Here is a 23,695-nt window from a genome sequence, read left to right as displayed (position 1 = left end):
TGGGCAATCCTACTTCCGTAGTGATACTGCCTCGGAAACCCAAGGAGGGGTCGCTATGAGTTGGGGCCAACTCGACAGCACATAACAACAACAACAACAACCGTTTATTGTGCTAGGCATTGTGCTGACTGCTTTATATGCATCGATTCATGTAATCTTTACTATTATTCTATAACCTGTAATGTGGGTACCCCGTTTTACAGATGAAGCTACATGTAGAAGTCAAGTACCTTGCTTGAGTTCACACAGTGTGTAAGTGTTGAAGCCAGTTGGACCGGGGAGTCAGACTCCAGAGCCCAAGCTCTTAACCCCTATGCTATACTTCTAAAGCTGATGGATTGAGTTTTGTTGTTCATAGATCTTTATTAACAGGGAAGGGACCTTTTACTAATCATGCTTCATCTCTGCCTTACAGAGAAAGGAAGCACTTAAGAATGTCAGCACTCAAGCAACCTTTAGTCTCATTTTAACAGTGATAGCAACCCAACTAAAGATTATTAGCATATCCCCTTTGTTTTCTCAGCATGATTGAGGGACCATCTTTGTTCTTTACTTACTACAGAGCTGGAAGAGTCTCAGAGAAAGTGCCCGCCATGCTGGTATAAATTTGCTAACACTTTTCTTATCTGGGAATGTCATCCCTATTGGATAAAACTGAAAGAGATTGTGAACTTGATAGTTATGGACCCTTTTGTGGACTTAGCCATCACCATCTGCATTGTCCTGAATACACTGTTTATGGCAATGGAGCACCATCCTATGACGCCACAATTCGAACATGTCTTGGCTGTTGGAAATCTGGTAAGATGGAGCTCCGTCTCCTGATTTTATGATTTGAACTTGCATTGCCTGTACGACATCTTTGTCTGGTGCTGAGAGCTGGAGTTTAGTTGAAAAGAAAGTACTAGTTAATTAGAAGACAAATGCATCCACATATGCTGCAGCACCAGCCGTTTCTGCTCACTGTTGTGATCCCTTGGCTGTTTCCTCTTTCTGCAGAACTTTGAAGACGTCATTTAGGAGCTTTTGGCAGAAAACCAGCCATGGTGACAGAATGGGAGGCATGGTACAGTGGGTTGGTTTCAGCAACCTGAGCCAAGGACTTCTGGATTTTTTTTTTCCCCTCGTTCTGTTTCTCACATTGAAGCCTGCGTTGCTCCAGCAAATCACTTCCCCTTTCACCTTCAGTAACCACCACCACAAAATAGGGGAGTTCTTGCAGTGTACTAATGTACCCATAAATTTGCCTACACTGTCAGATCATTATCCACACGGGGACTGTTTATGGGAAATTTTTAATTCTAAGCTGTTTCCCCCTCCAATCCAACTTCTGGGCTGTCATCCAGTTTCTGCCATCAGTTGATCTGTGCTAAATTTATTTAATGTTAGCTTAAGTCATATATTTAATTTATGATATTATTTAGAAGATAAGTGTGCAGTTTAAAAAAAAAAAAAGATTATACAGTATATGCTGAAGTCAGAGAGCTGTGATTTCAGGATTATCTGCTTTACTTCCTTAGTATGGAAATCAGGAGTTGGTTGAATTTTATAGAAAGTAAGGAATTAATTGGAAAGAATCCTCTCGGTCGTCTGGGCCTGTTACCCCTTAGGAGTTGCACCATAGACGTGTGCACCCTTACTTTATTACTACTTAATTTGAGCGTGATCTTTGCCGGATATTTCTCTCATTCTCTCTCTGTCATGCACACACACCACACATCATTTTTAGTTCTGATCCTTCATCTGTTTAGGCCTTGTGTTCCCTGTGTACATCCAAGATGATTATGTGGTCTTCCCAGTCTGTGTCTGGAATTAGCAACACACTCCAGCTCACTGCTGCCATGTGAACCCTGTGTGCAGCCGGATGAATACTTGTACAGGACATACCCACAAGTAGGCCATGGAGTCTACTGATGGGCTCTGAAAAGTGCCTGTGCACAAGCACACTGTGCCTGGGCTGACAGAGGGATGTGTGGCCCAGCAAACAGAATTTGGAGCCAGTCGACAGTATCATACAGATAGAAACTTTATTAGCCACAGGCTAAGTCATGAGAAATACAGCATGATAGTTTTTATTGATGTTGTTTTTGCTATTGTTTTCCCTATAGTGTTTTGTTTTCCTTGCAGTCTTTCTATTTCTGTTTTCACAGAATCAGTCCTTGATTTCCAAGGGATTTTGAGAGGCCTTTTCATCTACCACTAGCAGAACTGTCCTAAAACCAGGCCAGCAAATAGTGCTGTTTTTCATTTCTTAAAAACCTACAGAGATTTAGATTTAGGGTTGTACCAAAATTAGAAGACTTTGCTCAGAACCATCAATGAGGAAAGAGAGAAGAGAAGGTAGGCAGCTAATATTGAGGGCCTCTATGAGGCTGGCTGGGAGCTCTGGTAGCATAGTGGCTAAGGCAATTGACGCTAACCAGAAGGCTGGTGGTTCAAACCCACCAGCCACTCCTCAGAAGGAAGAGGGGCAATCTACTTCCGTAGTGATACTGCCTTGGAAACCCAAGGAGGGGTCGCTATGAGTCGGGGCCGACTCGACGGCAAACAACAACAACATTGAATTGAGTAGGAACTCTGGTAGCATAGTGCCTAAGGCAATTGACTGCTATCCAGAAGGCTGGCTATTCAAACCCACCAGCCACTCCTCAGAAGGAAGGTTGGAAAATCTATTTCTGTAGTGATACCACCTCGGAAACCCAAGGAGGGATCACTGTGAATCGGGTCCGACTCGATGGCAGATAACAACAACAACAATTGAATTAAGTTGGCATCTTGGTCAAAATCAGTTGATACATAATGGGTCACTTTATGGACTCTGTAACTTGGTCTGTTTGCCTGTGCTTATGCCAGTTACTACATTTGTCTTAGTTATTATCACCTTGTAATAAGTCTTGAAATGAAGTACTGTGTAAACAAAAAATAATCTCTTTAAAGATCATTTTCCTAGTCTAGATTCTTAACACGTCCTTATAAATTTTAAAATTGTCTTGTCAATTTTTCAAAAAAAAGCCTAGAATTTTGATAGGTAATACATTGAAATCTCTAGATCAGGTTAAAGAGAATGAGCATCTTGGTTATACAGAAAGTTACAATCTATATGAATGTGGCATATCTCTTCATTTATTTAGGTCTTTTAAAATTTCTTGCATCAAAGTTGTATAGTTTGTGGTAGGGCTCTTGTACATCTTTCATTAGATTTACTCTGTGGTATTTGATGTTTTTTATAACTATTATAAAAGCTATAATTAAATTTTTTTTATTTTCCAAGTGTGTTACTAGAATATAGAAATACAGTTGATTTTTTTTATGTTAACCTTGTATTCTGCAGCTTTACTGAATTAACATAATAGTTCCATTAGTTTTTCTTTGTTTTTATAAATTGCACATGATTTTCTACACACACAGTGATATATCTATGTGTAACAATATTGCCAGTGTTTGTTTCCTTTTCTTGATTTATTGTACTAGCTAGGACTCCAGATGCAAAATTGAAGAGAAGCAATGAGAACAGACATCCTTGCCTTATTTCCAGGTTTAGGGGAAAAGTGTTCAATGTTTTACCCAGAAGTGTGATGTTGGCTATAGGTTTTCACAGATGTACTTTATTGAAGATTTTACATTCTGCCCCTGTTTGCTGAGAATTTTTATTATGAAGAGGTGTTGGATTTTGTCAAATGTTCTTTTTCTACATCTATGACATGCTCTTATGATTTTTCTCTTTTATTTTGTCACTGTGATGAATGTCATTAACTTTTTTCCTAATATTAAACTAACCTTGTTTCCTAGGGTGAATCTTGCTTCATGATATATTATCCTTTGTGTATGTTGCTGGATTCGTTTCACTTATATTTTGTTAAGGATTTTTGTATCTCTGTTCATGAGGATAATGATCAGTAATTTTCTTTTCTTGTAATGTTTTTGATATGTTTGCTATCAGAGTACCAAGTATCAGGTTTCTTAGTTGTATAAAACAAATTGAAAATTGTTCCTTTCTCCTCTCTTTTCTGAAAGAGTCTATTTAACACTGGTATCTTTCTTCCTTAAATATTTTATAGAATTTACTTGTAGAGTTGTCTGGTTCTGCAGGGGTTTGTGTGTGTGTATGTGTGGAAGCCTTTTTATTATAATTTCTTTCATCATGGTGTATTTAAATTATCTGTTTCTTCTTGTGTCAGTTTTGATAAGTTTTTCCATTTTCTTCAAGATGAAAAGGCATGAGGTTGTTCATAATATATCCATATTATCCTGATAATGTCTGAAGGATGTGTAGTGATGTTCCTTTTTTCATTCCTGATAATGATAGCTTGTGTTTTCTCATCTTTTTTTCTTGATTAGTCTTGCTAGGAAATATCAATTATACCACTCTTTTCAAAGAACTAACATTTGACTTTTTAAAATTTTCTCTATTGTTTGTCCATTTATTATTTCATTGGTTTCCACTCTTATTTTTACTATTTTTCTACTTAGCTAGTTGCCATGGAATCAGTTCCAACTCCTGGCAACCCCATGTGTGTCAGTAGAACTGTGCTCCTTCAGGTTTTCAGTGGTTGGTTTTTCAGAAGTAGATTTCCAGCACTTTCCAGGCCTCTCCTGGTAGACACAAACTTCAGTGCAGTTAGAGCCAAGGCCATTAACCGTACCATCTAGAGACTCCTTTACCTACTTATCTAGAGTTTTATTTGATCTTTATTTTTTCCCCCAACTTCATAAAGTAGGGGCTTAGAGCATTGGTTTTGCATCTTACTTGTTTTTAATATAAGCATATAAAACTATAAATTTCCCTCTAATTGTTACTTTAGCTGTATCTATAAATCTCAATATATTGTGTTTTCATTATTATTCAGTTAAAAAATTTTCTGATTTCCTCTTCAGTCTGTAGGTTTTCAGACATACGTTGCTTAATTTTCAAATATGTGGGGATTTTTTTGATACCTTATTGTAAACACAAGACTATGATGGAGCCAGTTATGCTAAATGTCCCATGCCTGCATGAAAACAAGGACATCATTACTATTTTAAAATTAATTTCTTTTTTTACATCCTAAATTTCCTTAAGTGTAGGCTTTGAAAATTTCATTTCTTAATGTCTTTCACTTATTTCTTTTTTGAAAGTGAAGATGTATTTCATAAGAGTTACAGAATAAATTTTAATGTTGTAGAAGTTATCTTTACCTGTTCCTGCTATAATTTTCTTTTATTTTACATTGAAAGCTATAATAATAGTTTTTTTAATATTAAGTTTTTCTTTAATTTGTATGGATTTTTAAAAATCAGATTGTCACAAAGAACACAAGCAAGGGACATTGAGAAATCCTTTCCTGTCAGCCAGTTTACTAGTTGCCTACCCACCAGCCACTCCTCGGAAGGAAGGTTGGGCAATCCTACTTCCGTAGTGATACTGCCTCGGAAACCCAAGGAGGGGTCGCTATGAGTCGGGGCCGACTCGACGGCACATAACAACAACAACAACAATGATGGATCTTATACCATATATTTTGTTTAACAGTCTGATGGTGTTTATGGCATTTTTGTTTGGTTGGGAGTTTGAACATTGCAGGTGATAAGGTTTTATTTTGATAGCAGCTTTTAGAACATTATGACATTATAAGGAAGTATGATAAAGTTTTGCTATTTTAATTGAAATATTTAAAAAAAAAAAAAAACTCACTGCTGTCAAGTCGGATCCAACTCACAGCGACCCCTCCTTGGGTTTCTGAGGCAGTATCACTACAGAAGTAGATTGCCCAACCTTCCTTCTGAGGAGTGGTTGATGGGTTTGAACCGCCAGCCTTCGGGTTAGCAGTCAAATGCCTTAGGCACTACATCATATACGTTTATCTTTAAAAAAAAAAATGGGGCGTTAAATGTGAATTTGGGGTAGAACTTTATTTGAGTTGTTAAAGTTCAGTTAGGCCCAGCTTTGGCATTTGGGAAGGCTAATGATTGTGCTTTTATAGAATCTGTAATAATCAATGGGGTCAGAGATTTGACCTGTAATGAAATTTTAAATAGAGATAAATTTGACTTACTTAATCATACATGTGGTCCAGTTCTAGCCAAATGCTGTGGATATGAGACTAAGACAAGTAAACTCAGGGTCTGCTTCTGTTGGGTGTCCCTTGGCAATCTAGTCTTTCTACCCTGTGTTTGGAATTGACCACCTGAGGTATTTAGGTCCTAACCAGACTCTTGGGCTCATTGTGGATTTGTACAAATTAACATTAAATGACTTAATTTTGTCATTTATAAAACTAGGATGCTCCATGGCATTTCTTGGAGTGAACAGGAATGTAGGATCAAAGTTAAAAATGTAATGAAGAGCATATTGCTGGCATTCTGGAATATCTATCCAATCAGGCCAAGTTTCAGGTTTATAAAATTTTACTCACCCTATTTGCTATTTGTTTCAGGCTACAACTGAGGTAGAAATTAAGAAGAAAGGTCCTGGATCTCTCTTAGTTTCCATGGAGCAGCTGGCCTCCTATGGACGAAAAGACAGAATCAACAGTATAATGAGCGTTGTTACAAATACACTAGTAGAAGGTATGTGTCCTGTGATGTCAGTTAAGCTGATGAGATATAAATTGTAGTGTGCATGGTTAATATAATGTCCTCTGATTAGACTTTTGCAAAAATTGTCTCTGAGCTTTAGGAATAGAGCCAACTGGTTATAGAAACCAGCATCCCAAATTCTATTCCAGAATCAATACATAGACAATCAGATAAAGATGTCAAAGCTGCTGCCAGCATCGTATACAAATAGGTGGGATCTGATAGAAGGTGATCTCTAGAAGTCTCTGTAGTCAACATCGTGAGGAGTCAGTGGAGTGTTGTGAGGCATAAATGAATATTGACCAAAGAGCTACAAAGACAGAGAGCCATGGAATCTTCCTCTTGCCCTCTACCCCAACACATACCCCCTTCTTTTTCTTTTTAACTACTTACAACCCTTTCGGTTTTCCTTTAAGAAAAAATGTCCTGTGCATTTTGATTGCACCTAATTCTGCCTCTCTTCAAACACCCCCACATATCCATAAATATATTTGATGTGTGAATAGGTAAGCTGAACCCCCCTCATACTGCGGGTGCTCTGTGCCACAGGGAAAGAACAGCAACTATTGAGTTACAGCATGTCTGCAGCAATGTTGCTGTCAGTGCCTGCTTGCTCTGCATTACGTGGTTCCTCTGTGGCACAGCCTGGCATGCTGAGAATGTCTGAGGGGCTTCCATTGTATCACAGTCCCCCTACCGAGTAGTAGCAGAAGCTTCATATCCAATTGTAGTCTATAGTCCAGGCTCTTCTTGCTAGGTAGATTGAGTGACTAGATTTTCTCTCACAAGCTTCTGATTGGTTCTGCATGAATCTTCCCTTTTAGTTCATGTTCATTTGGCCAAGTTGTCCCACTGTAAATCCAGACTATTCTTGAGGCCTCAGACTGCTCTTCTTCAGAGTCCAGACGCCCATGCAAACCCAACCATAACTAGAGTCTCTCCCAGAGACTTCAGAGTACCCTGATCTCCTTGCGATAAGTTGTTTTTTGAGTCATTTAAGCCCCAACACCACTCCTGTTTTGTGTGTGTGTGTGTGTGTGTCTGTGTCTGTGTCTGTGTGTTGTGAGGGAGGGGATTGCTGTGGAGGGAAAATCTCTAGAAAGGGATTGCCCTGATTACATCCACACATATGTGCAAGGAGTTAGGCCATAACTGGATTAATCTTGACAATATATCCAGTGAAAAAGATTATTAAACTAACTGCATGCCACTGTCTGAACAAGCTTTGTTTACTCTCGTTTTAATTCCTATTGAGGTCACTGTCTTATAAAATATCTTTAAACTTGCTTTGAGATTACAAGCAAATAACTGCAGATGGTAAGAATCCAAGCTAAGAAATACTGGCTTAAGAAACTGGACTAATAATTTCTCACTTGAAGACCCAGACAGGGTATCTCTAAGTATCTACAGCCGTTGAGGAAGAAAAATAATCAATCAAGAATCCTGAGCAACCAGATATCAACAATTACTCTAAAGCAGAGATGAAAGGGTTAAGGGACTAGGAAACCAGATAACTGGAAACAAAACATCCAGAAAGGAAATCATAGGAATGTTAACACATTGTGAAAAACGTAACCAGTGTCTCTGAATACTTTGTATACTCAAAACCCATTGCAACAAGTTGATCTGGAGACTCATAGCAACCTTATAGGACAGAGTGTAACTGCCCCATAGGGTTTCCAAGGCTGTAAATCTTTATGGAAAGCAGACTGACATATCTTTCTCCCATAGAGTGCCTTGTGGGTTCAAAGTGGCAACCTTTTGGTTAGTAGCCGAACACCAGGACTCCTTGAACAATTTATTAAATGGAACAATTGTTAAATGGAAAATTAATTTGATATGTAAACTTTCACCAAAAACACAGTACTATTTAAAAAAAAAAAATCCTGATTAAAAGATGGGCAATTAAGAACAGAATTTAAAATTCTTATGGAATCAAGACTTTCCATGAGGCCGAATGAACCCTGAAATTACTGCCTTGGGAGAATTTTTTTTTTTTTTTTGTACTAACATTATTGTTTTATTTTAGTGAGATTAAAATCTCTTCATCTGGTTTCATTAGGTTTGTTTCTTATCCCTGTGCTCTAGCCACAGTTTTCCTACCTGTGGGAATTTTAGGAGCCTTATCCTCCCAACCTTGAGATTATCTTTGAACCTTAAGCCAAAAATAGTCCCTCAAGTCTTCTTAAAACCAAATAACGGTTCAGCTTAACTAGCAAAGAAAATCTCCCTAGCAAAGAAAAGCTCCCGTGAGCATTGTGCTCTTTTAAACTCTATCTGTATGGGATCAAATTGACAACAGCAACTCAGAAGATTAGATAGGACCTTAAGGGACAGTGAGTTTATGTTAATGGAAGAGGAACAATTCAGAAAAGGGGGATGAGAATGATTACACCACTCAAAGAATATAATCAGTGTCACTGATTACAGTAGAAACTGCTGAATTTATGTATGTTTTGCTTTGTATGTTCTCAACAGCACACATAAAAAAATTAACAACAACAACAAAAAACTAATAATCTCCAACAGGCACATTTGTTATTGGCAGCAATATCAGAATAAGAGATCTATCAATGTGATACAACGGTTATTTATCAATTAACCTACAGTGGCCTGGCACAAGGTCTGGCAAAAGTAGATGTTCAAAAAGGATTTGTTGACCTGCACTGTCCCATGCTCCAAGTGTGGAGAGTGTGGTATTGCAGGTTTCCATTTGGAGGCCTTACCACTTCCATCCTGCTGAGCATTAGTTTTGTCCTTTTTTAAAAAAAAAAAAAAAAAATTCCCATTTCTTCCTCTTCTCCATGTCCTCTTCTTTCTCTCTCTGTCCTGCTGTACTCATTCTCTCTCCTCTACCCACCAGCATATACATTTAAAAAAAAAAAGTCAGGCAGCTCAGAGGAGAGACGGCTGTAGTTGTGTGGACCACCATTCCAGTTGTTTTTCCCTCCCCTTTTCATGTAGCCTGTACATTTCCTGTTTTTCCTGCTCAGATATTCATCCTCTCCCCTCTTGTACTTAGCTCTCTTTGTTAAAGCTGATAGGACAGGACGACTGTAAGCAAAGCTTGATGAATGGCTGGAGCTGAATAATGTGAGAAGGAATTAAAGGAGAGTAAAATGATGTATTCCTGTTTAATGATTTGTTGTCCCTCTGTATTTAATGTTTGCTACCACATTAAAAGCCAACATTAAATGAATAATTGTTTCTACTTCCCAGACTTTCAGTTAGGAAATTCAGGCATATTATTTAATCCAAAGATTAAAATAATTATTATTTCAGACTAAACAAGCAGGTTCCTACCTACCTAATGGTTTAGAAACCACACTGGAGAATTCTAGAATCTTGCAAATAATTATAAAATCTTTCTTGCATCACCCTTACCCTGTTGCAGACATGCTCATTGGGAGCCAATAAACTCAGCAGAATTCAGAGTTAGCCAAGCCATAAGCTTTGGAGGTTTAACAGGGACCTGAGGGAGGGGTGTAGGCCAAGAGTAGTATAGTCTCTTTCTCAAAGCAGTAAAGCTGTGGGAAAAGGGGAGAGAGTTGACAAAGTAAAGAATGAGGAAGAAGTGATGGTTTAGCATTGATTCTGCAGTAAAGCAGTTTCAAAAACTCCCCTATAAGTCACTAAGTTCCTGTTAATGGTAATGGAAAAATTTGAAAACAGATAATGGTGATGGTTATACAACATGGCCAGTGTAATTATTATCACTGGATTATATATATGGAAAAGGTTGAAATGGCAGATTTTTTGTTATGTATGTTTTATGATAGTTCAAAACAAAACGGAACTTCCCTATAGATGTAACTGGCCATAGGTGGTGTTACCACTCTTTGTCTTTTCTTTTATTCAACCAGTGAACATCAAGTGTCTGTATAATATCTTGTCTAATATCTGCCTTGCCACAAGACTGTAAGTTTAATGAGGAGGGCACTCTTACTCATTAGTGTATCCCCAGTGCCTAGTACATTGTAGGTGCTTAAAGGTTGTTGCGAGAAACCCCTGCCTTCAAAAACCTCATGGTCTACCAAAGCCACCATCTTGGTGGAATTATGAGGCCAGCTCTGAAAACAATTCTCAGTACCCCTGAGGTTAGTCCTACAGTAACCTCTGTGAAAAAAATGTCCAGGAGCAAAATAAAGGAAGCCTACAAACCTTTGGAAGTCTCACTTCTATGCATTAGCTGGTTTCCCTCAACCAAATAAGTAGCCATTACAGGCATGTGGGGCCAGTAAGTTTGCGAGGTTGTGAGTCACATTATAAACCTCCATGTTCAACTAACAGATCTTTTATAGGTCCTAAAGCTCCAAATCTTACTTTTAAGGAAACAGAAGAGGTTATTCTGAGGCTCTTCTGTTTTCAGTACATGTGGATAGGAGAGCCCCACTATCCCTGTAGGAATCCTCTTAGTGCCCTGTAGGGTAGGGGAGCTCTCTTTCCTGTCTAGCAAAGACTTGGAGCCTAGTTCATTATAAAACATGACTATTGTGTCAACTGTCAGAAATGTGAACAGTCACTGCTTTAAACTCCACGTGCCAATAGGCAGCAGACATTTGGAGAAGGGAGGAGATATAAAAAGGAACGGAACTAAATTTCCAAATAAGTACTACAAGAATTTATGGAAATAAGAGAACCTTTTCATTTTCTTTTTTGGGGAAGAAAACTAAATTTACTTGGGAAAGGAGGGAGTTCTATGAGGAAGAAGCCAAAGCAAATTTTTCTTCACAGACTTCCTTTCCCACGCAGACTCCCACGTGGCACTTACTGTGGCCCGTAAATCTGAAAAACCAAGGCAACCATTTTCTTAGCAACCAAGGAGCCAATCAAAAACCATAACCAAAACCCCCCCATCTAAAATAAATCCATCACCATGGGCACCATCCAGCTGGTTGGAATGAGAGAAAGAGTAATTTAAGGCAGCCATCTTGTTCTTGGTGAAATGTTGGGAAACTTTTTTCCGTTCCCTAAATGATTTGGTTTTGTCAGCAGAATTGGGCAGGGAGGTGGATACAGTTATAACTAACACTGTAAAACCAATATTTTCATTCTAAGGATTATCATTCTGACAGGTTTTCAAAGTTACATCTCTAAAAGAGCATCCTCTTAGTTCAAGGTCCTTAGAATTTTGTAATCCTAGCTATTCCATTTCATACTTAATTTAAGGAGTGCTTTGTTGGCTGGGGCCTCAGGCCTACATTGTTGTAACTGCCAGCTGACTGACTTCCTGCCTTTTGTATATAATCATGCTTTTTAATGTGCTTTGTAAACAGCCTTAAAGATCATCTAGTCCAGTGGTTTTCAGTCTTTGTTTTTCAAAGTCCAAAGTTCTAAGAAACTACCTCAGGGTAGGCAAGAAGTTGATTGGTCAAGAGCCTAAGCCCTTATTCTTGCTTCAGCTAGAGCAACTGCTGGTTCATCTGTTCTACATATCGGGAGAGAGGGATGTCACATTAGATCTTATTTGGGTGGTGGGGGAAGGTTCTGCTGCTAAAAGAGACAGGAGAAGACAGAGAAGGAGAGAAGAAAAAAAGAGGGAAGGAAGAAGAAAGGAGATAGAGATAGAAGGAATGGATGAGAGCATGAAATGGCAAAAGGGTGAGAGAGAAGGAAGGAGAGAGAGAAAAATGGAAGCAAGAGAGAAAAGAGGAAAGGAATATGACTTACATTCCTAACTAAATTGTAAACTCACTGAGGGTAGAAGCAGTGTCTTATACTTCTTTGAGAACTTAATAGATGATTTCCAGCTAGAGACTTAGTTGACAATACTGATTCTGCTGCCAATAATAATAACAAGGACTTTGACAGCACTTATAATGTGCTAGTAGCATAGTGCCTAAGGCACTTGACTGCTCACCAGAAGGCTGGCGGCTTTACCAGCCACTCCTCGGAAGGAAGGTTGGGCAATCCTACTTCCTTAGTGATGCTGCCTCAGAAACCTAAGGAGGGGTCGCTATGAGCCGGGGCCGACTCGACGGCAAACAACAACAACAAACAAGTGTTCTGGGACACTTTGTATGTATTTTGCCTCATTTAATCCTCACAACAAATTGAAGAAAGTTGCTCAAGGTCCTACAGTTAGCAAGTGTCTGAGCTGGTATTTGAGCCTCGCTGTGTCTGTCTGCAAGAGTCTGTACTTTTGACTGATTCTCTGATAATATAGTGCCTACCGTTTATTGTGGGAGCTCTGGTAGCATAGTGGCTAAAAGCACTTGACTGCTAACCAGAAGACTGGTGGTTCAAATCCACCAGCCACTCCTCGGAAGAAAGGTTGGGCAATCCTACTTCCGTAGTGATACTGCCTCGGAAACCCAAGGAGGGGTCGCTATGAGTTGGGGCCAACTCGACAGCACATAACAACAACAACAACAACCGTTTATTGTGCTAGGCATTGTGCTGACTGCTTTATATGCATCGATTCATGTAATCTTTACTATTATTCTATAACCTGTAATGTGGGTACCCCGTTTTACAGATGAAGCTACATGTAGAAGTCAAGTACCTTGCTTGAGTTCACACAGTGTGTAAGTGTTGAAGCCAGTTGGACCGGGGAGTCAGACTCCAGAGCCCAAGCTCTTAACCCCTATGCTATACTTCTAAAGCTGATGGATTGAGTTTTGTTGTTCATAGATCTTTATTAACAGGGAAGGGACCTTTTACTAATCATGCTTCATCTCTGCCTTACAGAGAAAGGAAGCACTTAAGAATGTCAGCACTCAAGCAACCTTTAGTCTCATTTTAACAGTGATAGCAACCCAACTAAAGATTATTAGCATATCCCCTTTGTTTTCTCAGCATGATTGAGGGACCATCTTTGTTCTTTACTTACTACAGAGCTGGAAGAGTCTCAGAGAAAGTGCCCGCCATGCTGGTATAAATTTGCTAACACTTTTCTTATCTGGGAATGTCATCCCTATTGGATAAAACTGAAAGAGATTGTGAACTTGATAGTTATGGACCCTTTTGTGGACTTAGCCATCACCATCTGCATTGTCCTGAATACACTGTTTATGGCAATGGAGCACCATCCTATGACGCCACAATTCGAACATGTCTTGGCTGTTGGAAATCTGGTAAGATGGAGCTCCGTCTCCTGATTTTATGATTTGAACTTGCATTGCCTGTACGACATCTTTGTCTGGTGCTGAGAGCTGGAGTTTAGTTGAAAAGAAAGTACTAGTTAATTAGAAGACAAATGCATCCACATATGCTGCAGCACCAGCCGTTTCTGCTCACTGTTGTGATCCCTTGGCTGTTTCCTCTTTCTGCAGAACTTTGAAGACGTCATTTAGGAGCTTTTGGCAGAAAACCAGCCATGGTGACAGAATGGGAGGCATGGTACAGTGGGTTGGTTTCAGCAACCTGAGCCAAGGACTTCTGGATTTTTTTTTTCCCCTCGTTCTGTTTCTCACATTGAAGCCTGCGTTGCTCCAGCAAATCACTTCCCCTTTCACCTTCAGTAACCACCACCACAAAATAGGGGAGTTCTTGCAGTGTACTAATGTACCCATAAATTTGCCTACACTGTCAGATCATTATCCACACGGGGACTGTTTATGGGAAATTTTTAATTCTAAGCTGTTTCCCCCTCCAATCCAACTTCTGGGCTGTCATCCAGTTTCTGCCATCAGTTGATCTGTGCTAAATTTATTTAATGTTAGCTTAAGTCATATATTTAATTTATGATATTATTTAGAAGATAAGTGTGCAGTTTAAAAAAAAAAAAAGATTATACAGTATATGCTGAAGTCAGAGAGCTGTGATTTCAGGATTATCTGCTTTACTTCCTTAGTATGGAAATCAGGAGTTGGTTGAATTTTATAGAAAGTAAGGAATTAATTGGAAAGAATCCTCTCGGTCGTCTGGGCCTGTTACCCCTTAGGAGTTGCACCATAGACGTGTGCACCCTTACTTTATTACTACTTAATTTGAGCGTGATCTTTGCCGGATATTTCTCTCATTCTCTCTCTGTCATGCACACACACCACACATCATTTTTAGTTCTGATCCTTCATCTGTTTAGGCCTTGTGTTCCCTGTGTACATCCAAGATGATTATGTGGTCTTCCCAGTCTGTGTCTGGAATTAGCAACACACTCCAGCTCACTGCTGCCATGTGAACCCTGTGTGCAGCCGGATGAATACTTGTACAGGACATACCCACAAGTAGGCCATGGAGTCTACTGATGGGCTCTGAAAAGTGCCTGTGCACAAGCACACTGTGCCTGGGCTGACAGAGGGATGTGTGGCCCAGCAAACAGAATTTGGAGCCAGTCGACAGTATCATACAGATAGAAACTTTATTAGCCACAGGCTAAGTCATGAGAAATACAGCATGATAGTTTTTATTGATGTTGTTTTTGCTATTGTTTTCCCTATAGTGTTTTGTTTTCCTTGCAGTCTTTCTATTTCTGTTTTCACAGAATCAGTCCTTGATTTCCAAGGGATTTTGAGAGGCCTTTTCATCTACCACTAGCAGAACTGTCCTAAAACCAGGCCAGCAAATAGTGCTGTTTTTCATTTCTTAAAAACCTACAGAGATTTAGATTTAGGGTTGTACCAAAATTAGAAGACTTTGCTCAGAACCATCAATGAGGAAAGAGAGAAGAGAAGGTAGGCAGCTAATATTGAGGGCCTCTATGAGGCTGGCTGGGAGCTCTGGTAGCATAGTGGCTAAGGCAATTGACGCTAACCAGAAGGCTGGTGGTTCAAACCCACCAGCCACTCCTCAGAAGGAAGAGGGGCAATCTACTTCCGTAGTGATACTGCCTTGGAAACCCAAGGAGGGGTCGCTATGAGCTGGGTCCGACTTGACGGCACATAACAACAACAACATAAGGCTGGCCACCCAGGACCAGGTTCTAAACTGAAGAAGCACTCTGGAGGCAAGCATTTGCAAGGAGAAAGTACAATTAGCATTGAAGGTGGAGAGCAGGAAGTGGTTCAGGATTTTTTTTTTTTTTTACTTTTATTGTGGTGAGTGCATGCACACCAAGACATTCACACCAACATAACAACTTCTGCATTTACAGCTTAGGGACAATGATGACATTTTTCATGTTGTACCACCATTATTGCTATCCTTTTCCAAAATATTCTACCACCCTTAGCATAAACTCAATGCCCCGCAAACAAAAGCTTCCCCTTTCCCCATTCCCTCCTACCCTGGGTAACCACTGATAATATTTGGTTTCTATATATATTTTTGTGTTTTGTTTTTTTAAAACCTATCTAGCAATTTTCTCTCCCCTCCCCGGTAACCAACAAAGGAAATTTCCTTCCATATATAAACCTTTCCTTGGCTTTTTACAAAAATGGGCTCGTACAATATTTGTCCTTCTGTGATTGACTTATTTCACTTACCAAAATGTCTTCCAAGTTCATGGTTCAGGATACTTTGGACTGGCCAGTGGATTGAATGTGGGGATAAAAGGAAAGAAATCAAGAATGGCATCTATGTCTGATGATTTAGAATGGAAAAATGGAGATAGCTGAGGAAGGAGCAGGTTTAGAGTTTAAAATAGTTCTGGTTACCTAGTGCCACTCTGACAAGGATATACCACAAATGGGATGGCTGTAACAAATAGGAGTTTATTCTCTTACAGTTTGGGAGGCTGAAATCTGAGTTCAAAGTGCTAGGCTCTAGGGCCTAGGTGAAAGCCCCTTGACCTTGGGCTTCAGCTCTACCTCTTGCTCTCGGCCCACTGAAGTTAGAGGCATCTCTTCACTCAGGCAGCTTCTGGCTGCTGAGGCTGACAAACCCAAGGTCAACAAGTGAAAAGGCACAGTCCCCAAACCACTGAATCAAGTCATTTCTTAAAAATGACCATTGATTCAAGTCCAATGAAAGTCCCAAGATCAGCAGAGCACGGCAGGCTGCTAAACAACGACTCGGCTACACACGGGATTCAAGCATCCTATCAGCTATAGAGTATTCCCAAGCTGCTGCCTATATACAGGAAGCAGACCACATCCCTAAAGCAGCTACCCAGCTGCTTGTGGTAGATCTCACCATGGAGTGGATTGCCAGTCTCATCATGGGGAATAACTACCACCAGCTGCCCAGCCACTCAACCAGGCCCAGCCAAGTTGACACACAACCTTAACTACCACAAAAATCAAGAGTTATGTTTTGGACATATGAAGTGTGAGATGTCTATTCACTGAGTGGAGATGCCATATTAGGTAGCTGGATATGTGCTGGACCGCAGGGAAACTTACATCATGAGGGTTTTCTGTACAATACCAGAAACTCAAAGACATACTTCATTGTCAGTCAATACAAGTGCCGGGTTTGGGGTGGGGGGAGATCTAGAAGTCAGATTTGGATTATGGTTCCTGTTAGATAAAGCTTAACCTTAAATACATCATTGATTTCTGCCCAGAAATGCTCTCTGTCTGTAATATGAAGATAATACCCCATTATAGGTGGTTGGAAGGATAAAATGGGAACTCATACCAAAATTTTTGGAATATTTAAAAGTATTTGCAAAGCGTAGGCACTTTATGAGTATAATTCAGTAGGAGAATTTTCACAGGTTTGGAGGTTTGTATAGATCCTTTGGCTGAACCGGAGACTGAGGGTGTGGAGAAAAGTGAGATTGACTAGCTTACAAAATAAAGAGTGCAACCTTGTTTTAGTTAGACTGGGAGGCTTTTCCACAGCCAGGCCAGTGAATTAAACTTTGTCTCTACAACATGCAGAGAAGCCAGGGAGGCAGCCACTAACCTGCAAGGTTGGCAGTTCAGACCCACCCTGTAGCTCCCAGAAAGAAAGGCCTGGTGAACTGCTTCCATGAAGACTGCAGCCAAGAAAACTCTGTAGAACAGTTCTGCCCTGTAACACGCAGGGTCCTCGTGACTCAGGGGTGACTTGAGGGCAGTTAACAACAAGGCATGCAGATGTTTTTGAGGAAAGATGACAGCCGTCTTCTGTATATGGAAGATGCTCCGCCTCTTCCATTCTCCTCACAAAAAAAAACATCAGGAACAGGAGGAATTTTAAAGCTCATTTGATTCAACCCCATTGCTTTATATTGGAAATTGAAGGCCTAGGACGCTACATGACTTAACACAACTTTTGTATTACCTAGTAGATAATTGAGGAGCTCTGGTAGTATAGTGCTTAAGGCACTTCACTGCTAACCAGAAGGCTGGCAGTTCAAATCCACCAGCCACTCCTTGGAAGGAAGGTTGGGCAATCTACTTCTGTAGAGATACTGCCTCAGAAACCCAAGGAAAGGTCGCTATGAGTTGGGTCTAACTCAGTGGCAAATAACAACAACAGTAGATAAATGTAATGATTCCTTTCTCAACTTTTTTGCAACCAGTTGAACACAACAGTGAATTTACTTGAAGTGTTGTGTTTTGTTTTTTTTTAAATGATCTCAATCTAACAAAAGTTTCTAGTACAGTGTGGTGGTTAAGTTTGTGTGTCAGCTTGGCTGGGCCTGGTTGAGTGGCTGGGCAGCTGGTGGTAGTTATTCCTCATGATGAAACTGGCAGTCCACTCCATGGTGGGACCTACCTTAAGCAGCTGAGTAGCTGCTTTAGGGATGTGGTCTGCTTCCTGTATATAAACAGCAGCTTTGGGAATGGTCTCTAGCTTACGGTACGCTCGAACCCTGCATATAGCTGTGTCGTTATTCAGCAGTCTGCCATGCTCTGCTGACCTTGGGACTTTCAGTGGACTTAAATTAATGGCTTGCCATGTGGTTTGATAACATAGGGACTATGCCTTTTTACTTGTCAACCTTGGGTTTGTCAGCCTCAGCAGCCAGCAGCTGTCTGAGTGAAGAAAAGCCTCTAGCTCCAGTGGGCCAGGAGCAGGAGGCAGAGCTGAAGGCCAAGGCTGAGGGGCTTTCACCCAGCCCCTAGAGCCTGGCACTTTGAACTTGAACTTCTGGCCTCCCAAACTGTAAGAGAATAAACGCCTGTTTGTTCAAGCCATCCCATTGATGGTATATTCTTGGCAGAGTGGCACTAGGTAACCAGAACATACAGTATAAAAAGCTTTTTTTAGAGTAAGTTGCCAACATAACTCCACGACCCTCAAACATTTTATTGTGTGTGTTTTTTACAGACAAGTGCATTCTCCTACATAACCATCAAAATCAAGAAATTAACTTTGCTACCTAACGGCCTTCTCATTCACAGCCCCATTCAAGTTTTGCCAATAAAATAATGTCCTTTTATAACAAAAGTATATTGTTGTTACTGTTGTTAGCTGCTGCAGAGTCAGCTCCAACTCATGGCAACCCCGTGTACAACAACAAAATGTTGCCTAGGCCTGTACCATCTTTACAAACATTGGAACGCTCCAGTCTGTGTATTTTGAGTGCCTTCCCACCTAAGAGGCTTATCTTCTAGCACTATATCATTTAGTATTCTGTGGTGGTCCATAAATTTTCAGTAGATCACCAGGCCTTTCTTCCTAGTTAATCTGGAAGCTCCAGTGAAACTTGTTTAGTATCATAGCAATAGGCAAGCCACCATAGTACCACAAACTGACAGCAGAACAGAAGAATACAGTTCTAGAATTACCCATTGCCTTTAGTCGTCATACCTCCTTCATCTTCTTGAGTCTAGAAGAATTCTCCAGTCTTTCCTCAGCTTTCATGGCCCTTTTGAAGTTATTTTGTAGACTCTTCCCCCTTTTGGGTTTGCCTGAACTCTCCTCATGATTGAACTCAGATTTTGCATCTCTGACAGACAGGTGAGTCTTTTTCTCTCACTGCATCTACCAGGTTTTTTCTTGCCCCAGCCTGTAATTAGGAACGCTGGTTCTTTTAGTGGAAAATGGTATTTAGAAGTCAAGATTTGGGCTCTAGGTATGCATATTGCTATTGGGGTATGACTGTTTCCAGGCTCTCTCTAGAGTGCTAGCTGTATTCATTGAGCTAGATAGAGATAATGATACAGATATGTGAAAACTTGAGTTCACGCTGTTACTTCCAGTCAAATCCAGTTCTACAGCATTCATTCTAGTTTTCTCCCTTTCTAAATTTTAAACTCCTTCTCCAACAATGAGAAACTTGATTTACACTGTAACTAATAGATCTACTTATTTAATCAAGTAGCTACTGCTTTCGTCTGCAGTGTGGATACCCTCCTCACCCTGTTCAGGCTCTGGCTCCCCATGCTGGGCCACCACACACAAACACACACGCACACATACCCTCCTCTTCCCACACCAAGCCACCCCTCCTCACCCCGCTTAGGCCCTGAGGCTCCACTCCATGCTATCTGCCTGCATATGGAGACACTCTTCACCCCACTAAGGCATTCATTCCCAATGCCAGGACACTCTTCCATCTGGAAGTTTTTATCTGGCTTAATGGCTTAACTTCCAGTATCAGACCACTCCCCTGCTTAAATACAATCCTCACCTGCTTGGCTCTAACACCCCTCACAGGGCCAACTCTCTGCATTGCTGCCTGCTCAGGCTCTGACACACTGGGCCTTCCCCTGCATTGTGGCACTCTTCTCCCTGCTCAAGGTCTAGCACCCCTCAATGGGCCAGCTCTCCACATGGTGGCCCTCTTACTCTACTCAGGCTCTGACGCCCCACACCAGGCTGTCCTCCCCCGGAGATGCCGTCCTGGCCCTACTTGAGCTCACACTCTATTAGGTGGCCCCCCTGCTCCAGTGTGGATGATCTCCCATTACACCCTGTGCCCTCCTATACAAATAACCCTCCTTATCCCTGTCAGGCTCTGATGCCCCACACCAGACTGTTCCTGGGATGGACACCCTCCATGGTCTTTTCAGGCTCTGACAGCGCACACCAGTCTGCCCCCCTACACAGATGCCCTCCTCACCCCCTCAGCTCTCATGCCCCATCTAAGCTACACTGCTTCCCTGCATGGGCTCCCATACCTGGCCCTGGTCATTCCACATGTTGATGTCCACCTGATGGCTTTAGGACTGAATTGTTGGGGGATGATGTGTGGAAGGAAGGGTAAGAACTTAAGAGTTAAACTACACACCCAAATCACAGTAAAAATTTAAAAAAACAAAAAACACTAATTTCTGAGATTCTGAGCAAAAACAAAAAAACTGAATTGTTTTCCCTCCTCACCAAATACATATGAATGTTACCATTTCTTAACTATAGTTTATCTAGATTTCCAGCCAAAAATAATTATTTTCGTATTTTAAATTTTGTTTCCTCTGTGTGCCTGTAGGCCCTTATACATATCTCTTTTTTTAAAATATTTATCACATTATACTTCAGTTTTTGTGACTGTCTCCTCCTGGTTGAGTAATGAACCTTCCCAATTTGCGCAGGTCTGAAGGGACTCCTAGGACATGGAACTTTCAGTTTTAAAACTGACACAGTCCTGGGCAAACCAGTACAAGTTCATCGTCCTGCCTCCTGGTGCCTGAGTTCCCGTGCAGCTGTTATTTTTCATGTATCCATTTTGGAACGTGTAGAACTTTACCAAACCACTGCCATCAAGTCGATTCTGACTCATAGCGACCCTACAGGACAGAATAAAACTGTCCCATAGGGTTTCTAAGGCTATAATCTTTACAGAAGCCAGCTACCACATTTTTCTCCTGTTGTCTTTGCACCACCAACCTTTCCATTGGCAGCCAAGTGTTTAATTATTACACCACTAGGGCTCCTATGTAGAACCTAAATGAATATTTATTAAATAGAATTTCAATAAGTTTTGCAGGAGGGTTCACTGCAAAAGATCAGATTAACCCCCTTCTGGGAATAAAGATACCAAAACCAAAAAACAAACTAACTTGCCATCAAGTCATTTCTGACTCATAGCGATGTGTATTGGGTTTCTGAAGTTGTAGACCTTTAGAGAAGTAGATCACCCTATCTTCCTTCCGTGGAGCAGCTGGTGGGTTTGAACCACTGACCTTCTGGTAAATGCCTTATCCACTATGCCAAGATAGGAGCACGCAAAACCCCAGTAACCCCCAAATGAGCCTGGATCTTGACAACAGATGCAATTATGTCAGGAGGAATGCCACTTCTCTCCCACCTCTTTCATGCTGAGTGATGTCCAAGTGAAACACCCCAATCTTAGGGGCATTGTCACCTTTACTTGGTGGCCTGGCATTACAAGTTGTCGGGCCTATATACAGAGGCTTATACAACCTAGAAGGATATGCTGGCTGTGAGTTCAAGATAACCCATCAAGACAGCAGTTCTCAAACATTTTAGGTCTTGGGACCCTTTGTTGTTGTTGTTGTTACGTGCCATCAAGTTGGACCCGACTCATAGCGACCCCTCCTTGGGTTTCCGAGGCAGTATCACTACGGAAGTAGATTGTCCCATCTTCCTTCCGAGGAGTGGCTGGTGGGTTTGAACTGCCAGCCTTCTGGCTAGCAGTCAAGTGCCTTAGGCACTATGCTACCAGAGCTCCTTGGGACCCTTATACACTCTTAAAAAGAGCTAAAGAGCTTTTGTGAGTTATATCTATTGATATTTACCATATTTGATATTTAAACAGAAAAGTTTAAAAATACTCAATTATTTTTAAAATTCCAGTAATGGATACATGGTTCACACTGATGGAAAAATCACATTGATTAAAGCTAAGGTTGCACAGCCAATTAAGTGCTGTCAATAAGTTGTATACCTGTCAAGAGCTGAATTGGCAAAAGCTGTGTGATGTATTTATAACAATGACCCACCCAAAAAAAGAAAAGTAGCTGCTGAGGCACCTTATGTACAACCAAACACCTTAGGGGATTTGTTTTTTTTTGGTTTGAAGGCTTAGAACCATGATTTCATGGAACATCCTAGTTAGTTGACCTATCGTGTTTAGTGCTTCTGTTCTGCCTCCTAGTTTCTTGCATAGTTCCTGAGGTCTTAAAAGCTTGCAAGCTTAAACGCTTTTATTGTGCCATACAAGGCACAATAATTGATTTCTGTTCACCAGGAGCAACAGAGGAAAAAGGAGAATCAGGAATAGGAGGAAGATAAAGTGTGTGTCTCATTGCCTCCATGAAAAATGGCTTCCTTTGCCATGAGACCTGAACTCAATGGTGCCTAGCTGCCACTATTGAATGTTTTAATCAAATTCCATAGAAGAATCCTAATCAAAGGAGGAAAATGCAGAACAGAATTTCAAATTGTCATGGAATCCAGGCTTTCTGGAGCCATGGAGGGTAGATGAACCTCTGAAACTATTGTCCCGAGATAATCTTTAAACCTTAAAACTTAAATTGAAAATATCTCCTAATGTCTTCCTAAAACCAAACAATAGTTTACCTAGTAAAAAAATGTTTGTCTCAAGCATTGTGCTTTTTAAAGATCTATTTATATGGGACCAAATTGACAACAGCTACTCAAAAGATTATATAGGAACCTTAAGGGGCAGTGAATTTGTTAATGAGGGAGGGACAACTCAGAAAAGGAGGGTGAGAATGGTCGCACAACTCAAAGAATGTAGACAGCATCACTGAATTGCACGTGGAGAGACTATTGCATTGGTGCATGTTCTGTGTGTATTCTCAACAACAACAATAATAAAATATATTTTAAAATAACGGTACTACACTCACATTAACATAAATAATGTTTTTTATGGGGGAAAAAAACTATATCCTCTCGAGAAGAAATAGTGAGAAAAATGGCGTTGTTTGACATGTTTGCAAAGCTCTTTAACATCTGGCTTAATACAAGATAGCTGGAGCCTCTTATTTCTCCTGTCTGCTTTCACGTTCAGTCTGTTACAATATATTGTTTAAGTTAAAGTATAAGATGAAAATCTGGTTTCACATAGTGCATGTTGCAAGTACGTAGTTGGAAAGAAGACCTCTTACCCCCTGTAACAATCTTAGGGATCCCAGGATCCTCGATTACACTTCAAGAACTGCTGCATTAGAACATAAATTATTTTATTTTTATTATTGTGGTGGTGGTGGTGGTGGTAAAAGACTTAAAACCAAAAAGTTTCCACTTATAATGATTTTTAAGCATACGATTCCATGGCATGTCATTAATTACATTCAAAGACCCAGAAAAACAAGATAGTCCTGTCGAGTTGCAGCTCTCACAGGTTTCATTGTAATTCTATATTTAACTTTTTGTGGAACAGCCAAACTTTTTCCACAGTGGCTACACCATTTTACATTCCTACCAGCAATACACAAGGATTCTAATTTGT

At 40.5% G+C, this 23,695-nt stretch overlaps 1 protein-coding gene across 1 annotated transcript in view; it reads left to right on the top strand.

The window, feature by feature from the left end:
* The window catches only part of SCN8A (sodium voltage-gated channel alpha subunit 8), a 138,775-nt gene that overhangs the window by 57,487 nt on the left and 57,593 nt on the right, over positions 1 to 23,695 (top strand). The window contains exons 12-13 of the mRNA XM_042782139.1: positions 6,414 to 6,546; positions 13,393 to 13,631. Coding sequence (XP_042638073.1) covers positions 6,414 to 6,546; positions 13,393 to 13,631 — 372 coding nt within the window. The remainder of the gene's footprint in view (positions 1 to 6,413; positions 6,547 to 13,392; positions 13,632 to 23,695) is intronic.

The sequence above is a fragment of the Orycteropus afer genome, unplaced genomic scaffold, assembly GCF_000298275.1.
Source record: "Orycteropus afer afer isolate SDZICR_OR568_19922 unplaced genomic scaffold, OryAfe1.0 scaffold00247, whole genome shotgun sequence".
In the NCBI taxonomy this organism is placed as follows: Eukaryota; Metazoa; Chordata; class Mammalia; order Tubulidentata; family Orycteropodidae; genus Orycteropus; species Orycteropus afer.
The sequence above is the reverse complement of the archived record's forward strand: the minus strand, read 5'-3'. Positions and strand labels throughout refer to the sequence as shown.